This window comes from Vipera ursinii (genome assembly GCF_947247035.1).
Source record: "Vipera ursinii genome assembly, chromosome: 1".
In the NCBI taxonomy this organism is placed as follows: Eukaryota; Metazoa; Chordata; class Lepidosauria; order Squamata; family Viperidae; genus Vipera; species Vipera ursinii.
This window is the reverse complement of record NC_139512.1, coordinates 20620359-20647430: the sequence shown is the minus strand read 5'-3', so window position 1 is coordinate 20647430 and position 27072 is coordinate 20620359. Positions and strand designations below refer to the sequence as shown.

At 39.7% G+C, this 27072-nt stretch overlaps 1 protein-coding gene across 1 annotated transcript in view; it reads left to right on the top strand.

Moving 5' to 3' along the window:
- The window catches only part of MDGA2 (MAM domain containing glycosylphosphatidylinositol anchor 2), a gene marked incomplete at both ends in the record, with an annotated part of 636181 nt that overhangs the window by 377114 nt on the left and 231995 nt on the right, over nt 1–27072 (top strand). Inside the window, 2 exons of the mRNA XM_083348686.1 lie at nt 12722–13051; nt 18652–18945. Coding sequence (XP_083204812.1) covers nt 12722–13051; nt 18652–18945 — 624 coding nt within the window. The remainder of the gene's footprint in view (nt 1–12721; nt 13052–18651; nt 18946–27072) is intronic.

Sequence of the window (27072 nt, the reverse complement as noted above, 5' to 3'; positions counted from 1 at the left end):
CAATTAAATCCTCTTCCTGCCAAATGCGCACAGCTGAAGTTTTTCCTGCTCAGTAGGTGCCAATAATGAGGCATTGAACTTGCTTGTAGAGTCAGCATCTTACTGCTTGATCGGAAGGCACTTACTTTGCTGGGGTGCAGGATTCTCAGGCCAGGGAAGTATGTCTGGCTTCTTTGCCCTCATTTAGATAAAGAAAGATCAGTGCTGGCTGAGGAGTGGCCTGGGAGGGTATCAGTATTGCATTTGGCAGCTGTTGAATCCCTGGGTGCAACACCCAGTGAGTGTTGTGATTCCTTGCCAGCCAGTGGATCCAGCAGCTGAGTCTGAGAAATCAGATGAGGAGGACGGGCCTGGAGTCACATTAGAGTCAGAGGAAGGCTCTGAGGAGCTCCAAGACTTACAGTCGGATGAGGAGCCTGGCCCCTCTGCTCGCGCTCAGGCTGAGACACAACTGTGCTGGGAGCCTGAGTCGGACAGTGATGAAGAACAGTTGGGACAAATCCCAGATGCACAAATGCGCAGGAAAGAGAAGTGAGTAGGACAGAGGAATGAAATGAGGTGACTCCAAAGGCAAAGGAGAAGGCATTAGGAAGCCATGCCTTGGCTGAATTATAAAAGGGAAGGTGTGAGAGGTGCTGGTTGCCGAAGACAACTGTTCATGTTGAGGATCAAGTTTCTGTGGATTGTGTTTGTTTGCCTTGGACATTGACTCAGGTCTGTGACAATAAAAAGGGTTGTTGTTTTTCTTGCGGTTGCTGCCTGTTTCTTGGAAGAGGGGTTTCTCCTTGTGAGCATAACAAGAACTCACGTAGGTTGGGACAGAACAGTGAGACCTGATCAGCCCATATCTTGGAGCCCGGCTCTGAGGCCATGATAATAAGGCTAAAAGTAGACTGGCATGATCTCTATTTCAGGTTCTGATTTGGCCTGCCACTTGTTTTGTTTAATTTCAACATTCCTTGTCTTTAAGGATATGACAGATCTTTCCATACTTGGTGGGCAGAGTAGACATAAACCTGTTAAATCGTGCCACTGAGACTAGGTGAGAATTTTGCTAGGTCTTTATAAATGGGATAGAAAGAATTTGAGATTAAAAATTACATGAATATAGAAAAAATGAAATTAGGAGGTTTAGCTAGGCCTAAGAATAACTTAATTTACGGTTGAATTGCTGCATTTAAAAAAAACAACAACAACCAAGTAAATAAAATACATGCAGTAGCCAAGTGAAAGAGATGCCAGTAATCATTCAGTTATGGTGAGAGACAGAATCTAGATATAGAGCTCTATATTTTATATAAAAACCTATAGAAGGGTGAGAGGCAGTCTGCTGTTGTGGTTAAGACATTGAGGTAGAAACCAGGAGACTGTGAGTTCTAGTTCTGCCTTAGCCACAAAGCCAGCTAGATGACCTTGGGCCAGTCACTCTCTCTTGCCCCTCTGAAATAGAGTAATGGCAAATCATTGCAAAATCTTTCCAAGAGAACTTCAGGGACTAGTCCAGGCAGTTGCATGTACATAACACACTCACACAAACATGGATTAAAACTTTTCTTCTTTTTCCACCTTCCCCTCCCATAGAACCTCAGAAAAAGATTTTTTTGGAAATAGTGCATCCTGGGATGACTGAGACCTATTCCTCAAGAGCTCTCTTTGGATTGAGTTAAGCAGAGAATACTGGGAAATCATTCAGAATCCATTTTTCTTCTCTGTCTTACTACAGCCAAGATCAAAGATTCAGATTTCATGGCTGTAAGAGAGCTAAAGACAGTCTTGGCAGCCCATTCATATGCATAAGTAACGCAGAATGGGAAGCTGCCACCTCCCTTCCAGTGGGCAAACATGGACATGCCGTGGTCTTGAACCTGCCACTTATAATTTGCTCTAGCTATAAATTCTGTATTTTATTCAGAAAGAACAGGTCACTAATGTAATAGTAATCCTATATTTAGCCTGGAGCCAAAAATGCCAGAAACTTGCCACAACATCAGCACAATGTTGTGCTGATGTTGTGTTTTGTTGCCAGTATTTTACATCTGTTGTGTACAAATAGCAGAGACCTTTCCCAGATTGTTAGACTATTCCATTATACTATTTCATATGTTCCAGTATTTTTGCATGTCCCCTTCCATAATAAACTGGATGTCCCTCTTGCCTCTTTGTATTTTTTTTCTAAAGAGAAATAGGTGCTATTTAAAGATTTCTCTGGATTCAGTTGGTGTTTTAAAATGGCTTGGCCTTCTCCTTTGAAGTACCAACAATATTAATAGCAATAGCACTTTGACTTATATACCTCTTCATAGTGCCTTACAGCCCTCTCTAAATATGTCAGCATATTGCCTCCAACAATCTGGGTCCTCATTTTACCAACAATGGAAGGATGGAAGGTTGAGTCAGCCTTGAGCCAGTCAGGATCAAATTGCTGGCAGTGGGAATGCAGAGTTAGCCTACAATAAAGGTAAAGGTAAAGGTTCCTCCACACATGCGTGCTAGTCGTTTCCAACTCTAAGGGCCAGTGCTCATCTCCGTTTCAAAGCCGAAGAGTCAGTGCTTGTCCGAGGACGTCTCCGTGGTCATGTGGCCGGCATGACTAGACACCAAAGGCACACAGAACGCTGTTACCTTCCCACCGTAGTGGTCCCTATTTTTCTACTTGCATTTTTATGTGCTTTCGAACTGCTTGGTTGGCAGAAGCTGGGACAAGTAATAGGCGCTCACTCTGCTACGCAGCACTCGGGATTTGACCCTCCAGACTGCCGACCATCTGATCAACAAGCTCAGTGTCCTAACCCACTGAGCCACCACATCCCTTCTAGCCTATAATACTGCAGGCTAACCATCGCACCATCATAGATAGATAGATAGATAGATAGATAGATAGATAGATAGATAGATAGATAGATAGATAGATAGATAGATAGATGATAGATAGATAGATAGATAGATAGGCAGACAGACAGAAAGACAGACAGACAGACGGACAGACAGACTAAAAAAAATCATCTCTTAGGTTGGAATATTCAAGATTCTGTAAACAAGTTCCCTTTATGTTTTTTTTTTTTTGTTTTTTTTAATTCCATTTATATCCCGCCCTTCTCCGAAGACTCAGGGCGGCTTACAAGCTTAGCAGTAGCCTTCATTCTATGTATTTAACCAGCTTGGATCAGGTGACAATTTGATCAGAAAGAAATGTATGAGTTATTCTTACTTTAAATCCAAAGCCCTGGGTTAGAGCAGCTGGATAGCTGACAGTCCATGTTCAAGACCTGAGTGCCACACAACAGGGTGAGCTCCCATTACTTGCCCCAGCTCTTGCCCACCTAGCAGTCTGAAAGCATGAAAATGCAAGTAGATAAATAGGAAGGTAACAGCATTCTGTGAGCCCTGGAGTATAGTCATGCTGGCCACATGACCACAGAGGTGTCTTCAGACAATGCTGGCTCCAGGCAAAGAAACAGAGATGAGAATCGTCTGCTAGAGCAGGGGTCCCCAATCCCATGGCCCGGCACCGATCCAAAGCCTGCCAGAAACTGGGTCGCAAGCAAAGACCTATCCACAGAATGCAGGCAGCACATGAAACCACGCCCGCTCTGGTTCACGGAAAATCCTGTCTCCACAGAACCAGCCTGGTGCCCAAAAGATCAAGGGCCACTGTGCTAGAATTAGATACGACTGCACAGGGAAACCTTTACCTTTTTAATGTGGTGTTTAAATGCTGAAAATATACAACTGCAATTTTAATGGCATTTAGCAAAACCCAAAGCAAGCAAAATAGGTGTATTAAGCTTCTGTGCAGTTTCGGGGGGGGGGGAAGTGGAATAAAAATGTCATCCTGCCCTTCCTTTAAAAGCATCCTGTCACTGCCATTTCCTCTACAACCTTGGGATTTATTTACTTCTTTGTCAGCTTCACAGTCTGAAGAATCCGGTAGCATTTCTATTTGCAGAGCAAGTGGATGCCCTTCCTGTTACCTCCAATTAATTATTTCGTGAAACTTCAGGATGTTCCTCAATCAGATCTAACTGCTCTTTACACTTAGGCCACAGTGAAGAGAAAAGGACTGCTAAATCAGTCTGAAATCAGTCTGGCTGATTTAGACTTTTTCTTTGTAGTAGCAACTGTTGAAAATATCATTGGAAGCTTCAATACTAAGTCTGAAAAGAGCAAATAATATTTCCTTAGGAATGACATTAGATATTGAGTTTGGTCTTAATATCTAGGATTCAGAAGTATTCGATGGTCCACTTTGGTTTAAAGCCAAATTAAATTTATCTGAACTAAAGCCAGAGGATGATCTTTCAGGAGTACAGTATTGCCAATCTAGAATGCCCTCAACATTTGACCTCCAGAATTATATTGACTGCAAAAAATAAGAAGTAGTAAGGTTGATTCAGCCTTCCATCCTTCCGAGGTCAGTAAAATGAGGACTCAGATTGTTGGGGGCAATATGCTGACTCTGTAAACTGCTTAGAGAAGGCTATAAAGCACTATGAAGCAGTATATAAGTCTAAGTGCTATTGCTATCTCCTTGAGACTTCCTTAAATCTAGCCAGAAAACCTTTCATCCAAGCTGTAGTCTTGAATCAAAACCTTCATGTTTCAAAATTGTTCCTATATGTTACTCCACTGGTGTCAAACTCATCTAAAATGTTTGTCTTTTAAGAGCGCTGTTTGGGATTGCGTTTAGAATTGGTGTTCTGCTCAGAAATGACTGTAATTTCTGAAGGTCTGAACTGATGCATGCTGCTATGCCTCTGCAATACCTGTGGTGCCTGTACACTTTGGAAATAGATTATTAAATAGAAACTGGGGGTCTCCAGAGTTCTCTCTACTTTGTGATAGCTACCCTGAAGTCCCTGATGCTTGACTAAAGAAAAGCATGAATAATTTGTTGTCACTCCTCCTTAGTTGTAGGGGAATATTCAACTTTTCCAGCTATTCAGTCGCTGTGCTGGGTTGTACTTCATAGCAGACAATGCTAAGCTAATGCCACATGAGAATGGCTTTGTTTCCATGGTGCTAATAGGTCCTGCTTTTACCAGGATCCTTTGAACTAATGGAAATGGGAATAACAACGAGAATTGCTATGCTAGCCTTACTTAGCTGTCATTTACTCTGGGCTGCTATTATTTACTTTTTTAAAATAAAACATGGATCAGCCTTTGTATTTGATTGCTTCCTTTATGAAATGTGGATGTCCAAATGTTACATTTAATCAGAGAGTTCTGATAGTTTAATTGATGGGGAATTTTTCCGCTAAGTTGCTAAGTCCAATCAGAAACTAGGCGAGTGGTGTATACACTGAAGAAAAGATCTTAAGGAAATATTTTACACCATGCAGGGCAGGAAAAGTGGTGAATGCACATTTGGAATGAATGTGTGTGTATCTTGTGTTGCTATATATTTACCTCAAGCTTATATTTAGCTGAGGCTTGCTGGTACTCAGCTCTTAAAGCTGCATACATCCAATTGCAAGCCCCAGGCCCCAAAAAGAATATATCAATAGATAAGCATGTAGAAATGACCTGATATATCTGTGACTAAGCTTTTGTAAGTCTAGCATGCTGCTTGCAGCATCAACAAGCCAAACTCTTAGAAGCCAGGCATAAAACTAATAGCTATCCCTGCCTATCATTCCTTGTATCTGGTATTCCCAGATCTACTGTCTCTGAATATGGAAATTTCTCTTAAATTCTTACTGAGAGCCTCATTAAGTTTCATTATGAAAGTGACCATCTCTATTAATTCACTGAATGTATAAGATTGTACTTGTGCCCATTAGCCCAGCCTGTCCACAACAATATTATACATTGCATGCAACCTGCTGCCGGCGTCGACTCCCCTCCGCCCTGTGCGCGCCCACAGAGAGGGCCTCCTCAGGGTGCCTCCTGTCAAGGAGTGTCGACTGGTGGCCCCCAGGGGGAGGGCCTTCTCTGTGGGTGCCCCGGCTTTGTGGAACCAACTGCCAGTGGAGCTCCGGACGACATCAGACCTCCGATCCTTCCGTCGCGGGTTGAAGACCCATTTATTTGAACTAGCGGGTCTAGCCTGATGGGGGTACATGGGTTTTTATTGGCTTGTTTTATTTTTGTTTTAACTTGGGCACTGATTTAATTGTTTTTTAATGTTTGTAATGTTTATATTGTTATTTATATTTATGCCCTGTAAACCGCCCTGAGTCCCTTTGGGAGAAGGGCGGTATATAAATCTCAATAAATTAAATTAAATTAAATCCCAGATGGTACCCACAATTCATTAGAAAGGGACCCTCTGTGTGCATGGAGGGACATCTGTTGGTTCCTCCCTGTAAGTAAGTTTTGATTCATATGAATGGAATCTTTTCAGACTGTAATTGGCTATATGGTGAATAAGAGGTCCTTCAAGAAAATTCCATTCCCAGTGAATATTACCTGGTTGGCTTTTCTTGTTACATACTGCATCGTTATATTGGTCTATAAAAGTATAATGAACTACAAGCCTTCAGCTCTAATAAAGATCCCAATATAGCAGCACCCATGCCAATGGAGAAGAATTAGATTTTTCCCCCCTCCCTGTTCTTTGCCTGGTGTCCCTCCTTCTCTACCACCTTTGAAAGAGAAGTTTGCAATCAGTGGTTCTCAGAAGAGTCATGTCAGTCATGCCAACAACCAATGATTAAGTCCACGAAATGCAGGGTGAAAAGTCATTTTTCAGGCAGGACAAGAAGCAAAGGCTTTGAATTGCTATGGTGTATGATGGAAACTACATCTTCACATATCAGGGGACAATATGTGTGTGGTTTCATTCTAGCATGTTGTGTTTTTGAGGGACCCTAACAAAATGCAAACAGCAGGAATTCCTGTTCAAACAGAATTTGAACTCATGGAAAAATGTGGACATGCAGAGCCAGTTGAAAAACAAAGGAAGCCACCAGATCACATCTGAAGACCAGTTACCAGAGATGAGAACTGCCACAGGATAGGTCACAAAGAAACAATTTATCAAGATCAAATCCAAACTATAAGATATCATCCAGAGGTCAGAACTTTAACAGTTATAAGACAGCAAGTCACATTTAACTGGTGCAACAGGTCCACAAAAAAATGGCAAGGCATAGAAAGGAGGAAGAAGGTTCGTGTATGTCTCAGTGGTATGTCTGAAAGAAAAAGGAATGAGTTATAAATGGAGAAATTTGTAATAGTCTCATCTCAGAATTGTACTTTGAAGAAGCAGGATAGGAATGGACAGGGATGATATTCTCAGGAATCTTCTACATAAACAAAGAAATGAATCATTGAACAAGGTTACATTCAAAGGAGCAGGCTCAAATTATGCCCCACATTATGCAAAGACTTAACTCTCTGGAGAAAGGTCAATTGCTGGGAAAGGTAGAAAGTAAGAGAAGAAGAGGATGACCAGTAGCAAGATTGAATTACCAATTACAGTGGTGATGAGTGTTCTGTTGGAAGCCCTGAAAGACCAAGTTAGGAACAGAGAAAATCAATCTATGTGATTATTAGGAATTCACAATTACTTAATGACACATTAATCATCTCATAATTATATTGTTTCCATCCATTAGTACAGATTTTTTTTACTGCATGGATGACAAGCTTTTAAGGAAGTCTGAGCATATTTGGAGTGTAGAGAATGAAGCCTTCCAAAGATGCTATTTATCACTTCTCAACATAACATTGTCTTTTAAAATATATAATTAAGCAACCAACCTCCAATATTATTTTCAAAGAATGCTTTTATTCTGTGTAGGGTCCAGTGGAAGAGAGCATTCTGTAAAGATCATGCTTGAGGCTGGCATTTTGCTCTGAAATGTGCTTGTTTCTAAGAGAGAGAGAGAGAGAGAGAGAGAGAGAGAGAGAGAGAGAGAGAAGCCAGGTGGGATTGGCAGCTTGCTGGACATCAAGGGAGATATTTACTCCAACAGCCAGATGTCAAGTAGAAAGAGGGGTTTTCCTTATAGAGAAGGCAAATGGCAAAAGCAGCATTGTCACACTGCAACCCAAACTCTGCCCTCTTATGTCTCGGTCATAACATGGAATGCAGATCCATTGCAATAGCAGACTACTGCTCTTGTCATTTGAAAGAAAGCTTCAGATCCTACAGACACCTCTGGTTTTTTTCACCCTCCCCTCTTCCTAACCACACTGCCTGAAATGCCATAGATAGAATCTGAATTTTCAGCAGGCTGCTTGTTCTGTCAGCACAGCTAGATCTATCTTCCCATTAGGCAAAAACACTTAAAATTTACTTTTGAAAATGCAGGCTGGAGCTCAAAAGCAGGAAGGGTGAAATCTGAATCAATCTAGCCCTTGGAGTTGTGGATTATTTACTTTCATGTGTCTTGGAAGTTGCAATCCATAATTATCTGAAGGGTAATAAAATCTTCACCCCTGAACTTAAATCAGTACATCCCTCTAATTCTGAAAATCAGGATACCACTGCTAAAGTAATATCTATTAAAAGTTGGGTAACTTGTTTACTTTGTCTTTGGTATGTGATTAACATTTGACGGGTGTGTGTGTGTCCAGTATTCTATGAGGATTGTAATTGGAGACCGTATTTATATTGCTGATTTTTAAATCAATCATTATCTAAATATTTTCTTGCTTTGCCCAAGCTCTTGACAGATTATAGATGTTACCAGTGTTACCAACACACTGAGTAAAAATGTGATGTTTCTGTCTTCTTATTAAGAGATGGAGGATTGTACCTCTGGGTGAGAACTGTGATGGCTCTCAAAGGATTTGTCCCAGTGTGCACTGCTGAGCTGTCGGGAAATGTGTAAAATATCCATGATTATCTCCAGAATGATGTTCTTACCCAAAATGAAGAGCTGATCCCTAGCCTAACTGTTTGTATTGACAATATTGGCTGGGAACATAACAGCTTACTGAACAAGACAGACAAACAATTAGCCATGTCCTATTTTTATCTAGGTCTTCTCCTCCTAGGAAATACCAGGAGGGAAGCATTCAAACCAATACAATGTCTTTGAGTCTAACAGGCTGTGGAGTGCATGACAACAGTGCTACATTTTGCAATTCAGTGTTTGTCATCTGGAGCTTGCATTTTTCCTGAACCTTTACTTAACAAACTGTCTAGCCAGGGTCTTCCTCCTCCTGGCTATTTTCCAATGTGAGGCAAGATATGAGAGACACGTACTGCTGCTGGCACAAAGATTATTTGCAAATAATATCTATAAAGCCCAGTGTGTCTGCTTAGAGCTATTAGCTCATATTGATTAGTTCCATACACACATATAAACACACACACACACACACAATACTTTATCCTTTTTCATTTTAAGCAATACCTTTCGGAGAGGGAAATAAAGGTAATGTGAGGTCATCATATTGTTATCAGCTATTATAACTTAATACTTTTAAAAGAAAGTTTTTTTATGTTAGACAAAAAATAGACTAGGTTTGTAGACTTGGTTGTATCAGTGCCACTGGCAGCAATATCTGCTAAGAGAGGAAGAAAATTGAAGGAATTTTTGACCAGTGGTTTGGCTCCCAGGTACACACACACACACACACACACACACACACACACACACACACAAAGAGAGAGAGAGAGAGAATTGGAGAGGAGAGAAAACATCCTTCAGACAGTGATTCATGCCATAGTTCAGCTCAGAATATGCTGTGTTTCCCTGAAAGTAAGACCCTGTCATACTTTCTTTGGGACTCTGAAGTAAGCACTAGGATTTACTTTTGGGGAGGGCTTTTTTTTGCCACTACTACAGTACCATAGTAGGCCATGAGCACAAGCTCAGGGCAGGGTCTTTGCATGGGGTGAAGAAGTAACATGGTGGTGGACCAGGTACCTTACCCGGAAGGGCGGGGCGCATGCCATGCCAGCCCATGGGGTGGCCATGCTGGGCAACGGTGGGCAGGGTGACAAGGTGGGGCCGCCAGGCTGATCAAAATGACAGGTGGAGTGCAAAGAGGCTAGGGGAGGGAGGGTGATGAAGTGGGTAGTTGGGCCATTGCAATGCAGCTCAGCCAAAAGTGGCTGCGGAACAAGTGGGGCAGGTTCCCCCCTCACCTGCCCACTCTCTTGAGAAGAGAACTTTTGCAGCTCTGCCTACAGAGCCACCAAAGCGGCAGGTGGAGTGCCAGAGGGAGGGGGGTGAAGTGGGTGGGCAGGACACATGCCCTTCCCATGTCAGGCCAGCCTCTTTAGCCCCGGGGCAAATATGCTGTGCGGCGGTGGAAAGGATTCCGAGGTGGAGCCCTCCAGGCCGACCAAAGCAGCAGATGGAGTGCCAGAGGCTCGGGGCTGGCCTGGCACGGGAAGGGCATATGTCCCACCAGCCCACTTTACCACCCTCCCTCCCTGAACCTCCAGTACTCTACCTGCCGCTTTGGTGGCTTTGTAAGTAGAGCTGTGAAGTTCTGTTCTCTGTGAGGAGGCAACCTGCTCCACTTGTTTCGTGGCCATTTTCGGCTGAGTCACGTTGTACTCACCAATGGCACAGCCATGACGCCTTGCAGATTCCCCCCATCTGACCCATGCTAGACCATAGCCAGCCCTACCGTATGTTAACTCTAACCCCCACTGCCCCCCAACCCTAACAGGAGATGGGAAGTATATTATGGTTGCCCTGGGTGGAGTGTGGGTGCATTGTGGTTGCCCTGGGTGGAGTGTGGGTTAGAGTTGGGGTTAGGCATTGTGGGTTAGAGATGGGAAGGCCTGGAAAACTTGTGAAAAAACAGGGTTTTTTCCCCATTTGTTTCCAAACTGCTTTGGAAACAAATGGGAAAAAACATTTTTTTCCCAGCAGTTTTTTTGTTTTTTCCCCCCAGAGCTTCCCATTAGGTCAGAAGGCAATGGGGGATAGAGTTAACATATGGTAGGCCTGGCAGTGGCATTCGGCACAATGCCTGAGGTGGCAAATGGCTGCGGCTGGCAGCAAACGGCTGTGTTGCGCCAAAACTGGCCATTTGCTGCCTCGTGCATTGTGCCCAATGCCGCTGCCATGAGGCCATGAAACAAGCTGGCCAGTGGTAAGGAACCAGTATGCTGGTACTGTTAATCAGATCCCCCTCCCCCATCAGCTTGGCCTCATCACAGAGGCACTGGCATATCCCCCCCCCCATTACCTTGTGTCTATGGTGAAACCAGATGGAATTGGTGGCAGGCCATCTTTGCAGGCCCTTAATTAGGGCTTACTTTCAGGGGAGGGCTTATATTTGGCCACTACCCCACCCACCCCGAAAATTAGCTGTGACTTACTTTTGGGGGCGGGTTTACTTTCGGGGAAACATGGTAACTACTGTGATGTACTCTAACCAGGCTGTCCTTAAAAACTACTCAAAGCATCAGCTGACCCAGAATTCAGTGGCATAGACAGTATGCCCTCATGATACCTCTGTTTCATGAGCTGCACTGGTTACCAGAATGCTTTTGAGTGTAATTCAAGGTGCTGGTTATGACCTATATAGCTGTCAGCCCATTAAGTTAGAGCAGAGCAGGAAATCCATTGGTAAAAGAAGCTAAGACTGTTTTTATTGAGAATGGCTATGATAACAGAATCTTGCACTGTCTGATTGTGCTATACCTCCTCCTCCTCCTTATACTGTTGTGAGTTAGGGAGGTGTCTGTCTGAGCATCTTATGAATATTTTTTGCTTAAGATATGATTCACCTACTTTTGCCTAGTAATGGTTCTTGCATACTTTCATCAAGGTTATCTTCCTTACTCTCTAAAAGAAGCCCTTCATTGTGGAGGGGTTGGTTATCTGAGGGACTGCCTGTATTTGGTCTGTCCAGCTGGTACAAAATGACAGGATTGGCAGACTCTAGGTTCATTCAGTTACACAATGTTATCTTTCTAGTCTCAAGAAGCATTCTTTCTACTTTGTGATGACTGCCTTCTAAAATGAGATTCCCCCTAATATCCATGTGATTCCCTACTCCTTGGCCACAGTGGCATTCCAGAAAATTTTAAAGTCTTGGCTGTTCTCTCTGTACCCCCTGTCAAATTGTTTGATGGTATATATATGTGTGTGTGTATAATTACTCAGCCATCAGTTTTTCTTTTTCATTCTTTTCTTATAATTATTAAACAAATTTATATATAGGTCAAAATTATTATATTGTATTTGCTGTTCTGCTTAGTTTTTTATTGTACCCATCCAGAAACAGTTTAGATTTGGATAGTGAGAAAATAAATTGAGTTAAATTAAATTAAATTAAATTATCCCTCTGTTGTTTAACCCTAGAAGGAATGTTTCCCTCTGTGGGAAATGTATCAGGTGGAAATCCAAAAGACGATCTTAGTTTTGTCTCTTATCAACAGCAGTGAAATTCAACTGAGCCTACTTTGTTATTTTCAAAAAGAAAATGAAAATTTTTGCATTTCAGAGGGATTTTGGAATTGATTGACTGTTCATGTTGCTTGTATGGAGAGGGTGTTCTAGGGGGAACACACCAGGTTTGTTATAGTTTTACTTGGATTGTTTCTACTGCATTTCTTTTGAAATGGTTTTATTGTTGATTTTATTTTTATATCCATATTTTAGATTTATTCTGTAAACTATCTGTAGCTGGATATAAAGCCTAATGTGTTTTGCAGGAAGAAGAAGCATAGACTTCAAGGCATGATTTGTTTGCAGAGGTGATTATTGTATTCAAAACTGATCAAACTGGTCATGACCTGTGCACAAATATGTCAGTGTTGCATCAAAGTCATTCATATTCTGCTTACCCCATTTTAGCCTTGAAGAAAGGACGATTCTGGATCACACCTGACCCATATCATAAAGATGACAACATTCAGATAGGAAGAGAGGTCAAGATCTCTTGCCAAGTGGAAGCAGTTCCCTCTGAAGAGCTCATGTTCAGTTGGTTTAAAAATGGTCGGCCACTGCGCAGCTCTGAAAGGATGGTGATTACTCAAACAGATCTTGATGTCTCTCCAGGAACCACCAATCTGGACATCATTGATTTGAAATTCACTGATTTTGGGACATACACATGTGTTGCAGCTCTGAAAGGTGGTGGCATCTCAGATATCAGCATTGATGTCAACATTTCCAGTAGCACAGGTGAGGGTGTTTCTGTAACTTCCCATAGGTCATTTATAGGAGTTCAGTGCCAATTCTTTTAGGAAGATAGGAAGCTTTCTGAAAGAAAGCCAGGTAATTTTTCCATTGAAACCCACTGGAACAAGCAAACTGCAGCCATTAGCCTAATTTAAATACCTTTTCCTCTGCAAACTAGTTTTATGGAAAATGCAATTCACTTTCTTCAGTGGGAGTGAAAGACAGAGAAATAAGAGTGTGTCAAAAAGAAAGGATATCAGGAATATAAAGTTTAGAAAAAGAATAAGTTGTCCTTCTCCTGTTTATGTGTCATTAGTCTTTGGGAATCTTTCCCCTGCTAATTATTCTCAAAAGATGAAGACCCTGTTACACTCCCTCGTTAACCATGCAGCTGTTTTCACAATGGATTTTTTCCCCCAGTCACCTTAAAAATACAGGCAAGTAACTGATGAGATTTTGCATTCAAAGCACACATGCTGCCACTGTGCTATGACCCTTCAAAAAATGTCCACATTGATGTAGGAATGAATATGAGAAACATTTGAGGATCTGAAAATAGCTTTGCTCATAGGAGTGGGGATATGGTTGTTTGGTGGTGTATTTCATTTCAGTTCTAGCAAAACATATGCCAAAAGGCAGAACATGTGTATCTCTATATGTGTGTTGTCAAGCAGATATTATTAAATGCCTGACATATGATGGATGAATAATACTTGCTTATATTTGTCTTGCAAGGCTGAATCAGAGAGGGCCATTCTATTCATAGAGTGTTTCTCCTAACAGAAAGCAACCAATGCATTACCATTTCTTGAGATAGATTCATTTGGAAGAGCAATTGGATGTATCAGAAGAATCCATCAGATGGCTGTACCTGAAAGCTTTTCATAGCTTCTTCACCCGGTGATAGATTGCTACCCACTGGACTTGTGCTTTACCATGTGTAAAGACAAGTCAAAAGAGAGAAAGAGCAAAACCAATGCTTGTAGGATGCTAATACTCTCAAATCTGTTGTAGGATCACCTTGGTCATAAAAGACCTGTGGACATCTTACTATGTATGTAAAATCATTACTAACTTACCAAAGTCCATATTAACAATTATTTAGCTATGGATTTATATACATTATATTTTTTGTTAAATACATTCAAAATAACTAACACAGAAATTATATATCATGAAAGGAGTTGGACATGCAATTGTATTAACTCCGTTAAAAGCAATCATGAAGTCTAATTAGTTCCAATAATAAACCTAATTTCATACTTCAAAATGGTGAGCAAAATCTAACAACAGAAGCATAGAACTTCAAGCCATGTCCAAAACTTGATGGAAAAGAAAAGATTTTCCTAAATTTAAATATGTAGCATACTGTTAGGTGAGAACATACATAGATTCTAGAAGTCAGAGACTCAACAAGATACTGTACCCTGGAAATAGAAAGAAGTGGAAGATTTTTTTTTCTATAGGTGGATGGCATTTCCAAAGAGACAGCCTTTCTCCTGGTTGTCCCATTTAAGTATTGTTGCTGAGCCTTTCCTGGAGGCATGTTATGGAACTCTCAAAAAACTCTCAAAGATGAGACTCAATGACTGCTATAGAAGGTCATAGTAAGTCCCCAAACATCCATTTACCAGGAAATAATCTGCAGATACATCCTGACACCTCTCTTAACTATGCAAGTTTTTATGTGTCACTTCACCGTAGCTTTGACTTTTTGCTTGGCAGACGGGCATCCTCTCAAAAGTCCAACTTTTTCCCCCCAGTTTCTATTCTTGTCTGTGTGACTCGGAGGCATTCTTCTAAATAAATATGTTGCCAGAGGCAAGCATTTGGTTTTGTGGAATACCAGCTTACCTTGCATTTTTTCATTTTTGAAATCTATCATCTGCCTATCTTTTGGTTCAGTGAACTTGGAAACGTGTATTGGTAATACCAGATTTAGCGTGACACCCCATGTATAATCCTTCACCTAGCTTTGCACTCTCCGTTTGAATCTATGGTGTGGAAACTGCCTGTCCTGCATCCTGTTTTGTTCAAAAGGGAATCTAAGGTCACCCCTCAGCATCTCATTTAAAAGACTCTTGAGTAGCAAGACTCAGACCATTCACAGTTTCAGATGGTGTGGGAATTCAGTCATCCCAAATATGCAATAGTAGGTTTTTTTCTTTGTCTGAATTCTTCAGAGCTTTTGCAACTAATTGGTAAAGCCCATATATCAACTTGGTTAAACAAGATTGCAGCCAATAGTTCAACTAGATCAGTGTTTCTTAACCTAGGCAAAGTATGGACTTCAACTCCCAGAATTCCCCAGCCAGCCTAGCTTAAACTTGCCAAGCTTGAGAAACACTGAATTAGATTATTTCTTTCCATAGGCAAAATATTATTGGCCTCCATCTTGTTTTTCAAAGGTGTTACTTGCAATTTGAAAATATGTGTCCATAGTCTACCAAATATATTTTCATATTATTTTATATTCTGTCTTTAATTTGAATAGGATAGATCACGGTGGGTTGTTCTCTTTTCAACTAACTTTTTAATCTACAAAAGAAATTTGCCAATTAAATGTCACTTTCTTATTAAACACTGGGTCTCTGGTCCTTCTGGTGGACTGCTGTATGCTCTGGGTAACCTTGACAGGGTATGAAAGCAATACTCTTCTTTCTTTTTAGTTCAAAAGTGCTTAATAATGTTTTTTTAAAGTGTCTGGTGTCGTAATAAAAGTAATTTTCTAGTCTATATAATTAATGACTCAGTCAAGGCATTTTCAAGCTGCAGGCATTCATTTAAAAAACATCACTTTTAATATTGCCATTTATTGACTGAGAAAATGCCCTTTTTAATTGAGAAGCTTTTTCCCCCTTCCTTTTATCCCTGGAAACAAACAGAGGGAGATGAAATCCAGTATGTTTTGCAAAACATACTTCTACGTCTCTTTTAGGCTTTACATACAGTTGTATGGAGATGACCTCAAGATGGCTGCACAACCAGGCAACTGAAGCCCACCACTTAATAGAAATGGCTTTTTTAAAAAAAACAGGCCCCACTGTTTTGGCATTGTTGACCTCTCTCAATGGATGGTCTGGGCAATTTGCCCTTTGTTATTTTACTCACGTCTCCATTTGGTTATCTTGTTAATTATTACGGTTTGTCACACAATCAGCCAGATATTGAGAATGGATTTGGCATTTTTATCCACCTATCAAGTCCTTTCCAAGAACCTAGGGTAGACAGAGGTGGATGTTTGATGGTGTTAAAGATATCGTTGCAGGATGTAAGCTGTTCTGAGTAAAACTGCCTTTTGCAATTCATTGTCAGTGTCATCCTAGTGGTTTTTTTCCCCTCTTCTTCTTCTCATAGCTGCAGGATCTGCATTTTGGATAACAAGCACCATCTTGTTATCCAAGCACAGCATCCAGGTCTAACTGGGTGAACTGCCTTTTGCAACTGACTGATGGTAATTATGTCAGTGCCAATGGTGTTCAAGTGATGCTCCAAACCACCTATCTGTATCATAGAGGGAATCTGGGTGGTGTATAATAAAATATTGAAAGCAGAAAAACAGTTTACAAAATTTCAAGTGGCAAGGAATATTAACAATTGATTAAAAGGAAGGGGGATCTATTATCATCAATAATCAAAGGGCAACATTGTACTATACTGTATTACCCTTCTTTGTGTGGTTAGTTTCATCCAGCATGTTGTTTTCAACAGTGCTCACAAGCAGTGATGTTCTGCCACACAATTAATAGCTGTTGTTTAATTTTAGTCAAATAGTAGGAGTTGGACAGGTTGCTGGTTTTTAGATGAACTGAATATGGTTCTTGCTGCTTTTGTTTATATATCTTTTGTGTGTATTTCTATTATGGAACTGCAGGAGTAGCACTATAGTTAAAACTGTTCTTCGTTTTTCAGTGTTGTACCACAGCAAGATCTAAAAACTAATACGATCATCATAAAATCAAGTCAAGTTCTTTGATAAAGAGCATTAACATAGTCACATTTCAAGGAGAAAAAAGAGAATAATGCCTACATTCTTTTCTTAGTGTTCTTTTAGTTCTGTATAGTATAGCAGATTGAGTAAACTGAGAAAACATATAGATTGATGGACAAGAAGAAGACAACCTATTTTTCTGGATTTGGATTATTTCTATATTTATTTATTTATTTTAATGTATTTAGTTTTAAACCATTTATCTCACTAATGCAGTGACTCTGCATTATAATAAAAAGTTAAGAAGTGCAAAAATAATTGCACTTAGATTATTGGAATAAGAAGTTAAAAATAAAAACCAAGTAATTATTAAATCTTCTCTACCGTGTCAGTCAACCAGGCCAAGTGGCAGAACCTAGTTTTAGACTCTTCTGGAAAGCCAGGAACATGGAGGGCAGATCTCACCTGTGACAGGAAAATATTCCAGAGGGTGAGGGCCTCAACAGAAAAGTTCTTCTTCTGAGGCACAAGAAAGCAGGAGGTGGGATAGAGTTCAAAAGTACTACAGGTTTATTTCACACCAGCTATAGACAAGAAGCTGATCTACCAATGGTCAAAGCAAATTGGTGCTAGATAAGAGTCTACAGAATTATGGGAGGTTGGACTTAGGTCTCTTGTGGATGTATAGCAACTCCAAAATGATGACACATTTGACCCCATTCTTGGGCTCAGGCTGGTCATCTCCTACTTCCAGTTGCAGGAATTGGGTTTGTCTAGACTAGTGAAGAGAAGAACTAGGGGTGACATGATAGCACTGTTCCAATATTTGAGGGGCTGCCACAAAGAAGAGTGGGTCAGCCTATTTTCCAAAGCACCAGAATGCAAGACAAGAAACAATGGATGGAAACTAATCAAGGAGAGAAGGAAACTTGAACTAAGGAGAAATTTCCTAACAGTGAGAACAATTACCAATTACTCATCCTTGTTCCTTACACTGGGTTGTGTATAACACTATATCAAAATATATTCAGATGTGAAATCCTCTTTACTGAATACAAATAATACAAAATACAAAGATGTTGAGACTCTAGAAAGAGTACAGAGAAGAGCAACAAAGATGATTAGGGGACTGGAGACTAAAACATATAAGGAATGGTTGCTGGAATTGGGTATGTCTGGTTTAATGAAAAGAAGGACTAGGGATGACATGATGGCAGTTTTCCAAAATATAAAGGGGCTGCCACAAAGAAGAGTGGGGTCAACCTATTCTGCAAAGTACCTTAAGCAGAAGCGATGGATGAAAGCTAATCAAAGAGAGAACTAATCTAGAAAGGAGAAATTTTCTGATGGTTAGATCAATAAATCAATGAAACGACCTGCCTCCAGAAATTGTGGGGGCACCATCATTGGATGTTTTTAGAAGAGATTGGACAGTCATTTGTCTAAAAAGGTATAGGGTCTCCAGCTTGAGCACTGGGTTGGACTAGAAGGTCCCTTCCAACACTGTCATTCCGTTATTCTGTCATACTCTTCCAGAATGGTTGGGTGCCCCCTAAATTATGCCTTATATTGTCCAATTTGGCATTTAATGACACAGAACTCTCACGTACTAACCATTTCATTTCCACTTCTTGTTTTCTTCCTTTCCTTTCCCCTTTGCACCCATTTGAAGTTCCACCCAATCTGACTGTTCCACAAGAAAAGTCACCCTTGGTCACCAGAGAAGGAGATACCATTGAACTGCAGTGCCAGGTGACCGGGAAACCCAAGCCTATCATCCTCTGGTCCAGGGCAGACAAGGAAGTTCCTATGCCAGATGGGACAATGCAGATGGAGAGCTATGATGGGATTCTGCGGATTGTCAATGTCTCAAGGGAGATGACAGGGACCTATAGGTGTCAAACCAGTCAATACAATGGATTTAACGTCAAGCCAAGGGAAGCATTGGTACAGCTGATCGTACAATGTAAGTCTCTGTTCCCTTTTACTCTACCTTTTCTGCAGTAATGTTAAATTTTAAAATAATGTTTGGGGGATTTCATTTCAATCAACAGATTCATATTTTCCTGTTGTGTAGATTGTTGAGTTGTTAGTCTTCTATGTGAAATTGGCTTTTGCAACACTGTCCTCTCTGAAGCAAGAGGATACTGCAATATTTGAGTGCCCATAGACCAGGGGTGGAGAACTATGGTCCTTTTATGACCTGTGAACTTCAACTCCCAGAATTCTCAAACCAGCATGGCTGGCTCAGGAATTCTGGGAGTTGAAGTCCAGCAGTCATAAAGGGGCTGTAATTCCCCACCCCGCCATAAACAACAATTACCTTTGAATAACCTGGATTTAGAGATTTGGTTAGTTTGAACGGGGAAGAAATTGATGTATGTTAGTATGTAAAGGGTATTCTTTATTCTTCCCTCATTGGGAAAAAAAATAATCAATTTGCTATTAAATCATGCTGACATTCATTGGCAGGGTTCATTCACCATGACAAAACCTATTGTTATGTTTATTTAATATGTTTTGCCCAAACAATAAAACATAATATGGTTTGCATTGATAGCTAGATTTGTACAGGAAGCTAAGATTTTGGCTGGTTTCCCAAAGATGCTGAAATGCAGATTATACAACTTCATTTTAATCTACCTAAACATGGTATGTAAATCCCACCAGTAAATCCCACCAGTAAATCACAAAACATTTTTTTTAAAAAAATGCTGGGTATCAATCTTGTTTTAAAGTAAACAGGCTTTATTTTTTTTAATGGCATGTTCTAAGACTGTTTTAATCTGTCTGTTCTTGGTCACAGCAAACTAACTGGTAATCTTGATAAAAGCTTAAGTATTAGCAAATGAACTGAAAACCATACAATCATCTGCCTGAAGAGTTATCTTAAATAAGGCACATCATCCCTCTATATATGAGTTTAATCAGGACTGTGAATCTAAGATGGAGATCTTCCACCTTCCCCTCTCAAGTGAAAAATTGGCCTGACAAGATGTGCTGAGGGGCCAACATTGTTTAACCCTTGTTTGAAATTTCATTAGAACAATTAAAAAGACACAGTCCCTTTGCAAACCAATGATTTATTATGGGTCATCAAATTGCAGTTGAGATAGAGCAAACACATATTGTAGAAATAATTTCTCCACGAAGATCTGTTCCTAGCCTGGTCTTTTGGGCTTTGCAACTGTGCATTCAAAGCCACTAGAACTGAGTCCAGCCATCTTGCTGCTGGTTGTGCTCCACTGTTCAGTCATCCATCTGTTTGTTTTCTTGGCAGTACTTGGCAGTATTGTCACAAGTTTTCTTCAGCTTCAAAGTTCAAAGCCATCAATACTCTTCCTACCTTGCTTCTTCAAAGTCCAACTTTTGCTTCTATACAATGTTGTGGCTTCAATGATTTTGATCTTTGTAGGTATAGAGGCATTTGGAATTTCTTTTCCAAGTAGCCAATGAAATATTTGTTTTTGTCTTGCTGGAAGAGTGCTTTGAAAACCTACATCCGGGAGGAAACAAAACACGAGAAAGCAGGTATTGTGGAGAAATGTAGGTGAAATATAAGAGGTAAACTATCAGAGAAAAAAAGATACTGACATATACTTTTCTCTCAAGATAGCAGTAAGCATTTAGAGTACAAACCAGGGCTTCAATTTCTGGAAAGTAGGCTGCTGTTTTTCTTTTCAACTTCCACAGTTGAACTCCTAGCCAGTAGCTATGCTTACAAGGGATTGTGTGGGTTGAAGTCCAACATGTCTGACTAACACAAGATTTGGGGAAGAATTGCCAACTTGATCTATGTATATGTGTTGGGTTCATACAAGACATAAAGTTAACCAAATGTGGTTGTGTTCATATAACATGAGTCCAAGAAATCATTTAATTCCTGGATGATCTGCTTCTTATATGTTCAGATAACAGCTGGCTTCCCACCATGGGTTTTACCATGGATTTCCAAATAATCTTTGCAAGTAGCCATTTTGATTCTAGGGTTCATTTGTTTTTTTTTTTTGCCAAATTATGCCTTTTAGCATGCATTTTGATTAATTAGGCGACAAATATCTTGAACATTCTCTATCCTTCACCTAATTCCCTTTCAGAGAAAGAATATAGTGAGAAGATTCCAAACCTTTATCAAACAACTGACGTACACATCTATATGGCTCTGTCTAACAAAAAAAGGGGTGGGAGGTTGTGTCCTTACTTTGTTTCTCTTTGAATTAGCATATGGCCTTAATTCATAGCACAAGGACTCAGTATTCTTTAAAAGCATTGAAATAGTTTAGAACTGTTGTCTAAGAGTGTCTCAAAGAGTGTCTCAAAGAGAAGGTTGGTCCAATCGTTTTCTTGCTTGCCTTAGATGGCTTATTGTGTGAAAAAGGAAGGGGAGACCTTTTATCTCCTCCTCCACTAAAATGGTTTTTCAGGCAGATACTTTGCTGCTTGCAAGAGAGGAGATGCTGACTCTAGTAAGGCTTTGCTAATGATTCTTGAGGTCTGTGCTAAAAGCTTAGCCCAAGATAACATTGACTGAACTTCAGTTTGATTTAGGTACGTGAAATATGGGTAATACACTGTATGTACATGTAAATGTTTGTATGTGTTCTGGTGACTGTTTTTGACAGCTTTTATAAAATGCCACAGTGATTCCAATCCAGCTAATATTGCAAGGAAAATACATTTAGGAGCTTGTTCTAGCACTGGGTGTTTTTTGTTGTTGTTGTTTTTCTTGTTGCTCAGAAATACTTTTAAAAATGGTAGTAAGTGTTATATAATCTGGCTGACCTTATCCTCAAAAGAGTATGAACATTTTTATTTTATTTGTTTTTGACAGGTAAAGGCAAGTTTAAATTTAGTCCAGATTTATTTCCAATGACAGCTAGCTTGAGTAGAGCACCTAATTATGATATTCTCTTTCCTTCCTTCCTTCCTTCCTTCCTTCCTTCCTTCCTTCCTTCCTTCCTTCCTTCCTTCCTTCCTTCCTTCCTTCTTTCTTTCTCTTTCTTTCTTTCTTTCTTTCTTTCTTTCTTTCTTTCTTTCTTTCTTTCTCTCTCTCTCTCTCTTTCTTTCTTTCTTTCTTTCTTTTTTTCTCTTTCTTTTTTTCTAAAAAAGGTTATATCAATTATATTAATTTCCATCTGCAATAACGCTGTCATAAACTATGAATATGATATATCTCAGAATTTTGTAATGGCTTTCTTAAAGTGTGGGCAGGGAATATATGATTCATGGTAATTATTTTATTATTTTGAAAAACAAGAGACATAAACTAAAACCATTCTAAATGTCAATCAAAGGATATATCTACCTTGGGAGTAAGCCCCATTCTTTCGGAGTATATATATCCAAAGAAACACTTTCTGAGAATAAAAAAAAGAGGTGTTTTTTTTTAAAAAAACATGATTCCAATATTTTGTATAAGTAGGGTTTTTTATGATTCCTGCAGGCCAAGAAGGAGCAAAATTAGAACTACTGGGAATCATAATGGGCACCTTTTCCCTCCCAAAATGGCTGTATCAAATGTGAGAAGGAGTCATTCTAAAAAAGGTGTCACACCAAACTGACTTTTCAATGGCTGGACATCATGCATTGCTCAGCGTCCTGGATTCCCCAGAACCTTTATTTCCTTTACTAAAGTTGCCCCATTTTTTTTAAAAAATATAACATTCCATTATGCCTGAACAGCTTATAGCATCCTCCTCAAAAGAGTCACCTTTGAGATAGAAAGGAGCCATAATGTTGCAGTGGTTAAAATGCAGTATTGTGGACAAACTTTGCTCATAGGCTGGAATTTGATCCTGACAGACTCAGGGTTGACTCAGCCTTCTATCCTTATAAGGTCAGTAAAATGAGGCCCAGATTGTTGGGGCTAATACTTTGTAAACTGCTCAAAGAGTGTTATAAAGTACTATGGAGCAGTATATAAATTTAAGAGCTATTGCTATTGCTATGAACTGCAGTTTCATCATCCCCAGCCATTATGCTACAAACTGTAATGGGTCATCAAAGTCTAACATATCTGAAAGGGTAATCCAAGAACTTCCGGATCTAGTATAAATTGGTATATTGAGATGTTGAATGATGCCACAGAAATAAGATTATTGCCCAGAGTTTTGCTGCAACAATTTTGTTAATCTGTGCTAAAGGATATTGGATTTACTTGTGCTCAATAAATGTGAAAAGATCCAGGATCTCATCTCATTTCAAAGAAACACATAGTCTTTAAATATTGCCAACCCATCCAGTGGAAATAGTTTTACCAAAGTCTTGTGGAAAAAAAGGAAGACGTGCCATAGCATATTTTGTAGAACGTCTATTCATTTCACTGAGGCTTATGCACTGGATGAGGTCCATTGCTCTCATTTCAGCCTGATAAAAACACAACAAATCACAATGGAGGAGTAAGCTTGAGATCACATACTTCTAGAGATTGGATCATATTTTGTTTTCTACTATTTGTTTTCTCACGTCATTGTTAATGAGTTTGGAGGGAGAAGGAAAGCAGAAAAAAAGCTTCATGCAAAAGAAATTGCAAGTAGCATCTTTGCTAACATTGAAAACAACTTCAGTAGTAAATAAATACCATCAAGCACATAATATAATGAAATGTTTATATCATGTACCAAGTATATATATATATATATATATATATATATATATATATATATATATATATATATATATATATATATATATATATATATATATATATATATGCACACACACAAATTGATGTAATTAAAAGAAAAGTAACTGTCAAAGGAGCATTGATATTGTATGTTTAGTACTGTAGAATCCATCTCTGCCTTGTACTAATTGTAGTATTTTAGTGATTTCTCCATGGTAATTTTAAATGGCAGTGCTATATTTTTCATGTAGCACTTGCACAACTTGTGCACTTGAGACACTTGTGCGGCAGGCTGAGGCAAAGAGGCAGTCCCTGAACCAGCGAAATCTGGGGGCTGGACAGGAGACAGATTCTATCTGCCCTCAGTGTGGAAGGGACTGCCACTCTCGAACTGGGCTTTTTAGCCACACCAGATGCTGCTTTAGGACCTCTTTCCAGAGCACGATACCATAGTCTCTCGAGACTGAACGATGCCAATAACTTGCACAACTGTAAATTAATTGTGAATATTTAGGAAAATGAGATGTCAATATCTTTTAGGATAGCTCCCATGTATTTTCCAGATTAAGCTATGGAATAGTTATTCTGATAAAATTTATCATTAGAGAGGTAATGGCTGATCATAACAGGTTCAAAAGTCTTTTGAATGGACATTAGGAAGAAATAGCCATAAAGACATAAAGAATATATATTTATATGGTAGGAAAAAGGAAGAGAAAAACAACAAAATCTGTAGCTGACCGAATGTGAGCATTTGCTGTGCATGTATACATTTAAAAGTTTCTTCGAGATACTGGTGTCACCCTCAGTATGAATAATTTCACAACGTATAGACAGATTTAACCATAGTTTCATCCTAGACCAAGCCATGTCCACAAATGCCAGGGAATTTCTAGAAGCCTGGCACTCTGACAAATCAGCCATCAATGGACACATAGACATTAACAACATCTATAGACTATGAAAAAGAGACAATCAATCAGCCAAAAAGGAAACAAGAAAGACCCCAGCACCTCTCCACCAGCAATCAGCACCCAGGTCAGCATATATTAACTCCAGAGTTAACATCAGACTAACAATCATGTAAATAATACCTCAATCAAGAAACTGCCAAAGAAGCCAACAGCAAACAGCCCAACCAAAGAATCTCTAAGACCATCCCCACCAACACTGACAGGGAAGCCAGTAGAATATAAACTGACAGCAACCCACACTTACTAGCGCTGATGATGTTACCTAGTTTGGGTAATGAAATGTCTGCAAGAAAACAAACGAGCTCAGAGAGCACCAAGGACCTCTCAGTACGAATAATTTACTTTACTGAACAGTAATTTGCAAAAATATAAGTAATATATAAGATTTCTTTCCCTAGGTAAGCTGTAATATGCATATTCTCACATGCTTATGTTTATATGTTGCACTGTTTTTGTTGATTGTGCCCTCATAGCTGTGTAATGCATGGAATACGGCTGAAATTCAGAGCTGGATCATCTGTGCTTCATCACAGAGTGCCATGATTTGATAAGTTAATGGCCTTTTTTTGTTAAGAGCAGTTGGAATCTCAGAAAGATTCTCCCCAAAGAAAGTCACCAAGGAAAGAATTCTCATCTAAAGTTAATATCAGGAACAGAACAACTATTGATTATCATTAGCATCTTGGAGAGGTCTCACTCTATATACAGTAATGGAAAAAAAATCAGTCTCCCAGAGGTATTTATAGAATGACGTAAACAATTTAATTAATTGTGCCAGCAAAGGGCTTTCAAAGTGATTTGTGAAACTCGGAAGTTTACAAACAATAAGGTTGGTAGGCATCTTTTCACTTGGAGCAATTTCTAATAATTGATGCTGGGACAACTCAAACCAGATTAAGTATTTAGTATTATACTAGGCTAAAGTGAGCAAAACTGCAGAAGGACCAATATGCAAGAGATGAGTAGAGAGGCATGGGAAAGCAGCAGGGTGAAATTAATATAAAGAATGGTAGGCAGTCCAAGGCTTTTCACCTTTTCACCCCATGAACCCATTGGTGCTTTTGTGTAGCTCCATAGTCTCTTTCACAATGTCCCATTGAAATGAGTGTATCACACTGCAATTCTACACAAACCTCTGCTTTGATTCAGCTGTACCATTCATCTTATATTTGTTCTTCTATGGCATCTTGGGATGAACAGGGATGAACTTTATAAAACAGGGATGAACTTTATAAAGCTGGATTGGTGGCCCTCCTCCCCGATTAGCATTGTGTTAAAGACAGAGGTCTAAATGGCCTTAAAGACTATTGAAGAATAAATGCTGTATTGGATGAGTAATAGATCATACCCAAACTTTGGTGACTGTCTTCTTTCGGTAATTTTCTTCAGCAACTGATATTGAGAGGCATTAAGTCATGACTCATGACCATTATTAAGTTAACTGTCATGCTGTTCCTTTTCAAGATAAACAGCATAATGCAAAGTACAGGAAAAGTCTAAGATGTCATAAGCAAAAGAAGTTTAAGAAAGAAGAAATCTAATGTAATCTAGTTTACACCAATGCCATTCACTATATTGCTATGCCTTTTTGTCCTTGCAAAGAAGCCTTGCTTCCCCAAATTCTTTCATATAGCTTCATATCATGCCTTTTGGGTTTGAATCTTCCCCTCTCTCTCTCTCTCTCTCTCTCTCTCTCTCTCTCTCTCTCTCTCTCTCTCTCTCTCTCTCTCTCTCTCTCTCTCTCTTTCTCTCTCTCTGAGAGAGAGCTGCATCAAGCCATGACTTTCTTGGTTTTCCCCTTCCAGTCACGCTAAACTGTCTTTATATTTCTGAAGAAATCAAAGTACCAGCATGCCATCACTGCATTGCATATAAAGAAAGTCATCTTTGTAAAACTGAAACCATTTAGAACTATACAGCATAAAAGCCATTTGTCAGGCTTGTTCCAGCTTAGGCATTTAGAAAAGAAAGGCTCTCCATTTGTAGCAAAAGGTATACTTTTACCAAAACCAAGTAGTTATAGAGTAGGCATGTCAAATGCTTACTGGATGCATCATGCTGAAACCACACCTACCCCATTGCCAGCAATGGGGAAAAAGTCCCGATACATCGTGCGGTGTCACATGACGTCGTGAGTTTGACATGCCTGTTATAGAGTAAGGAAAGCTGGATTTGAATATTTCTGCACGAAGCCTGCCCTTTTCCCTTCTCCCAGGGCCTTCCCCCTTGACTATCGCATAGTGCCATTAGTATTCAAATTTGATGTTTTGGTAACAGCTTTAAGGTTTCGTGCCTCTTTGGTTGAGTTTCCAATTCCATTCTCACACTCGTTTCCTTGGATCCACTGGTCTGTTCAGGATTGGCACCTCTGGTTCCTGTCATCCTGTCAGCTCTCCTCCCTACATCCCCATTCTCTCCCTCACCTGTGTTTTATGGCAGGATGCCAGAGAGACAAAGTAGAGTGAAGTGTTTACGATGGCAGACCTGACATCTT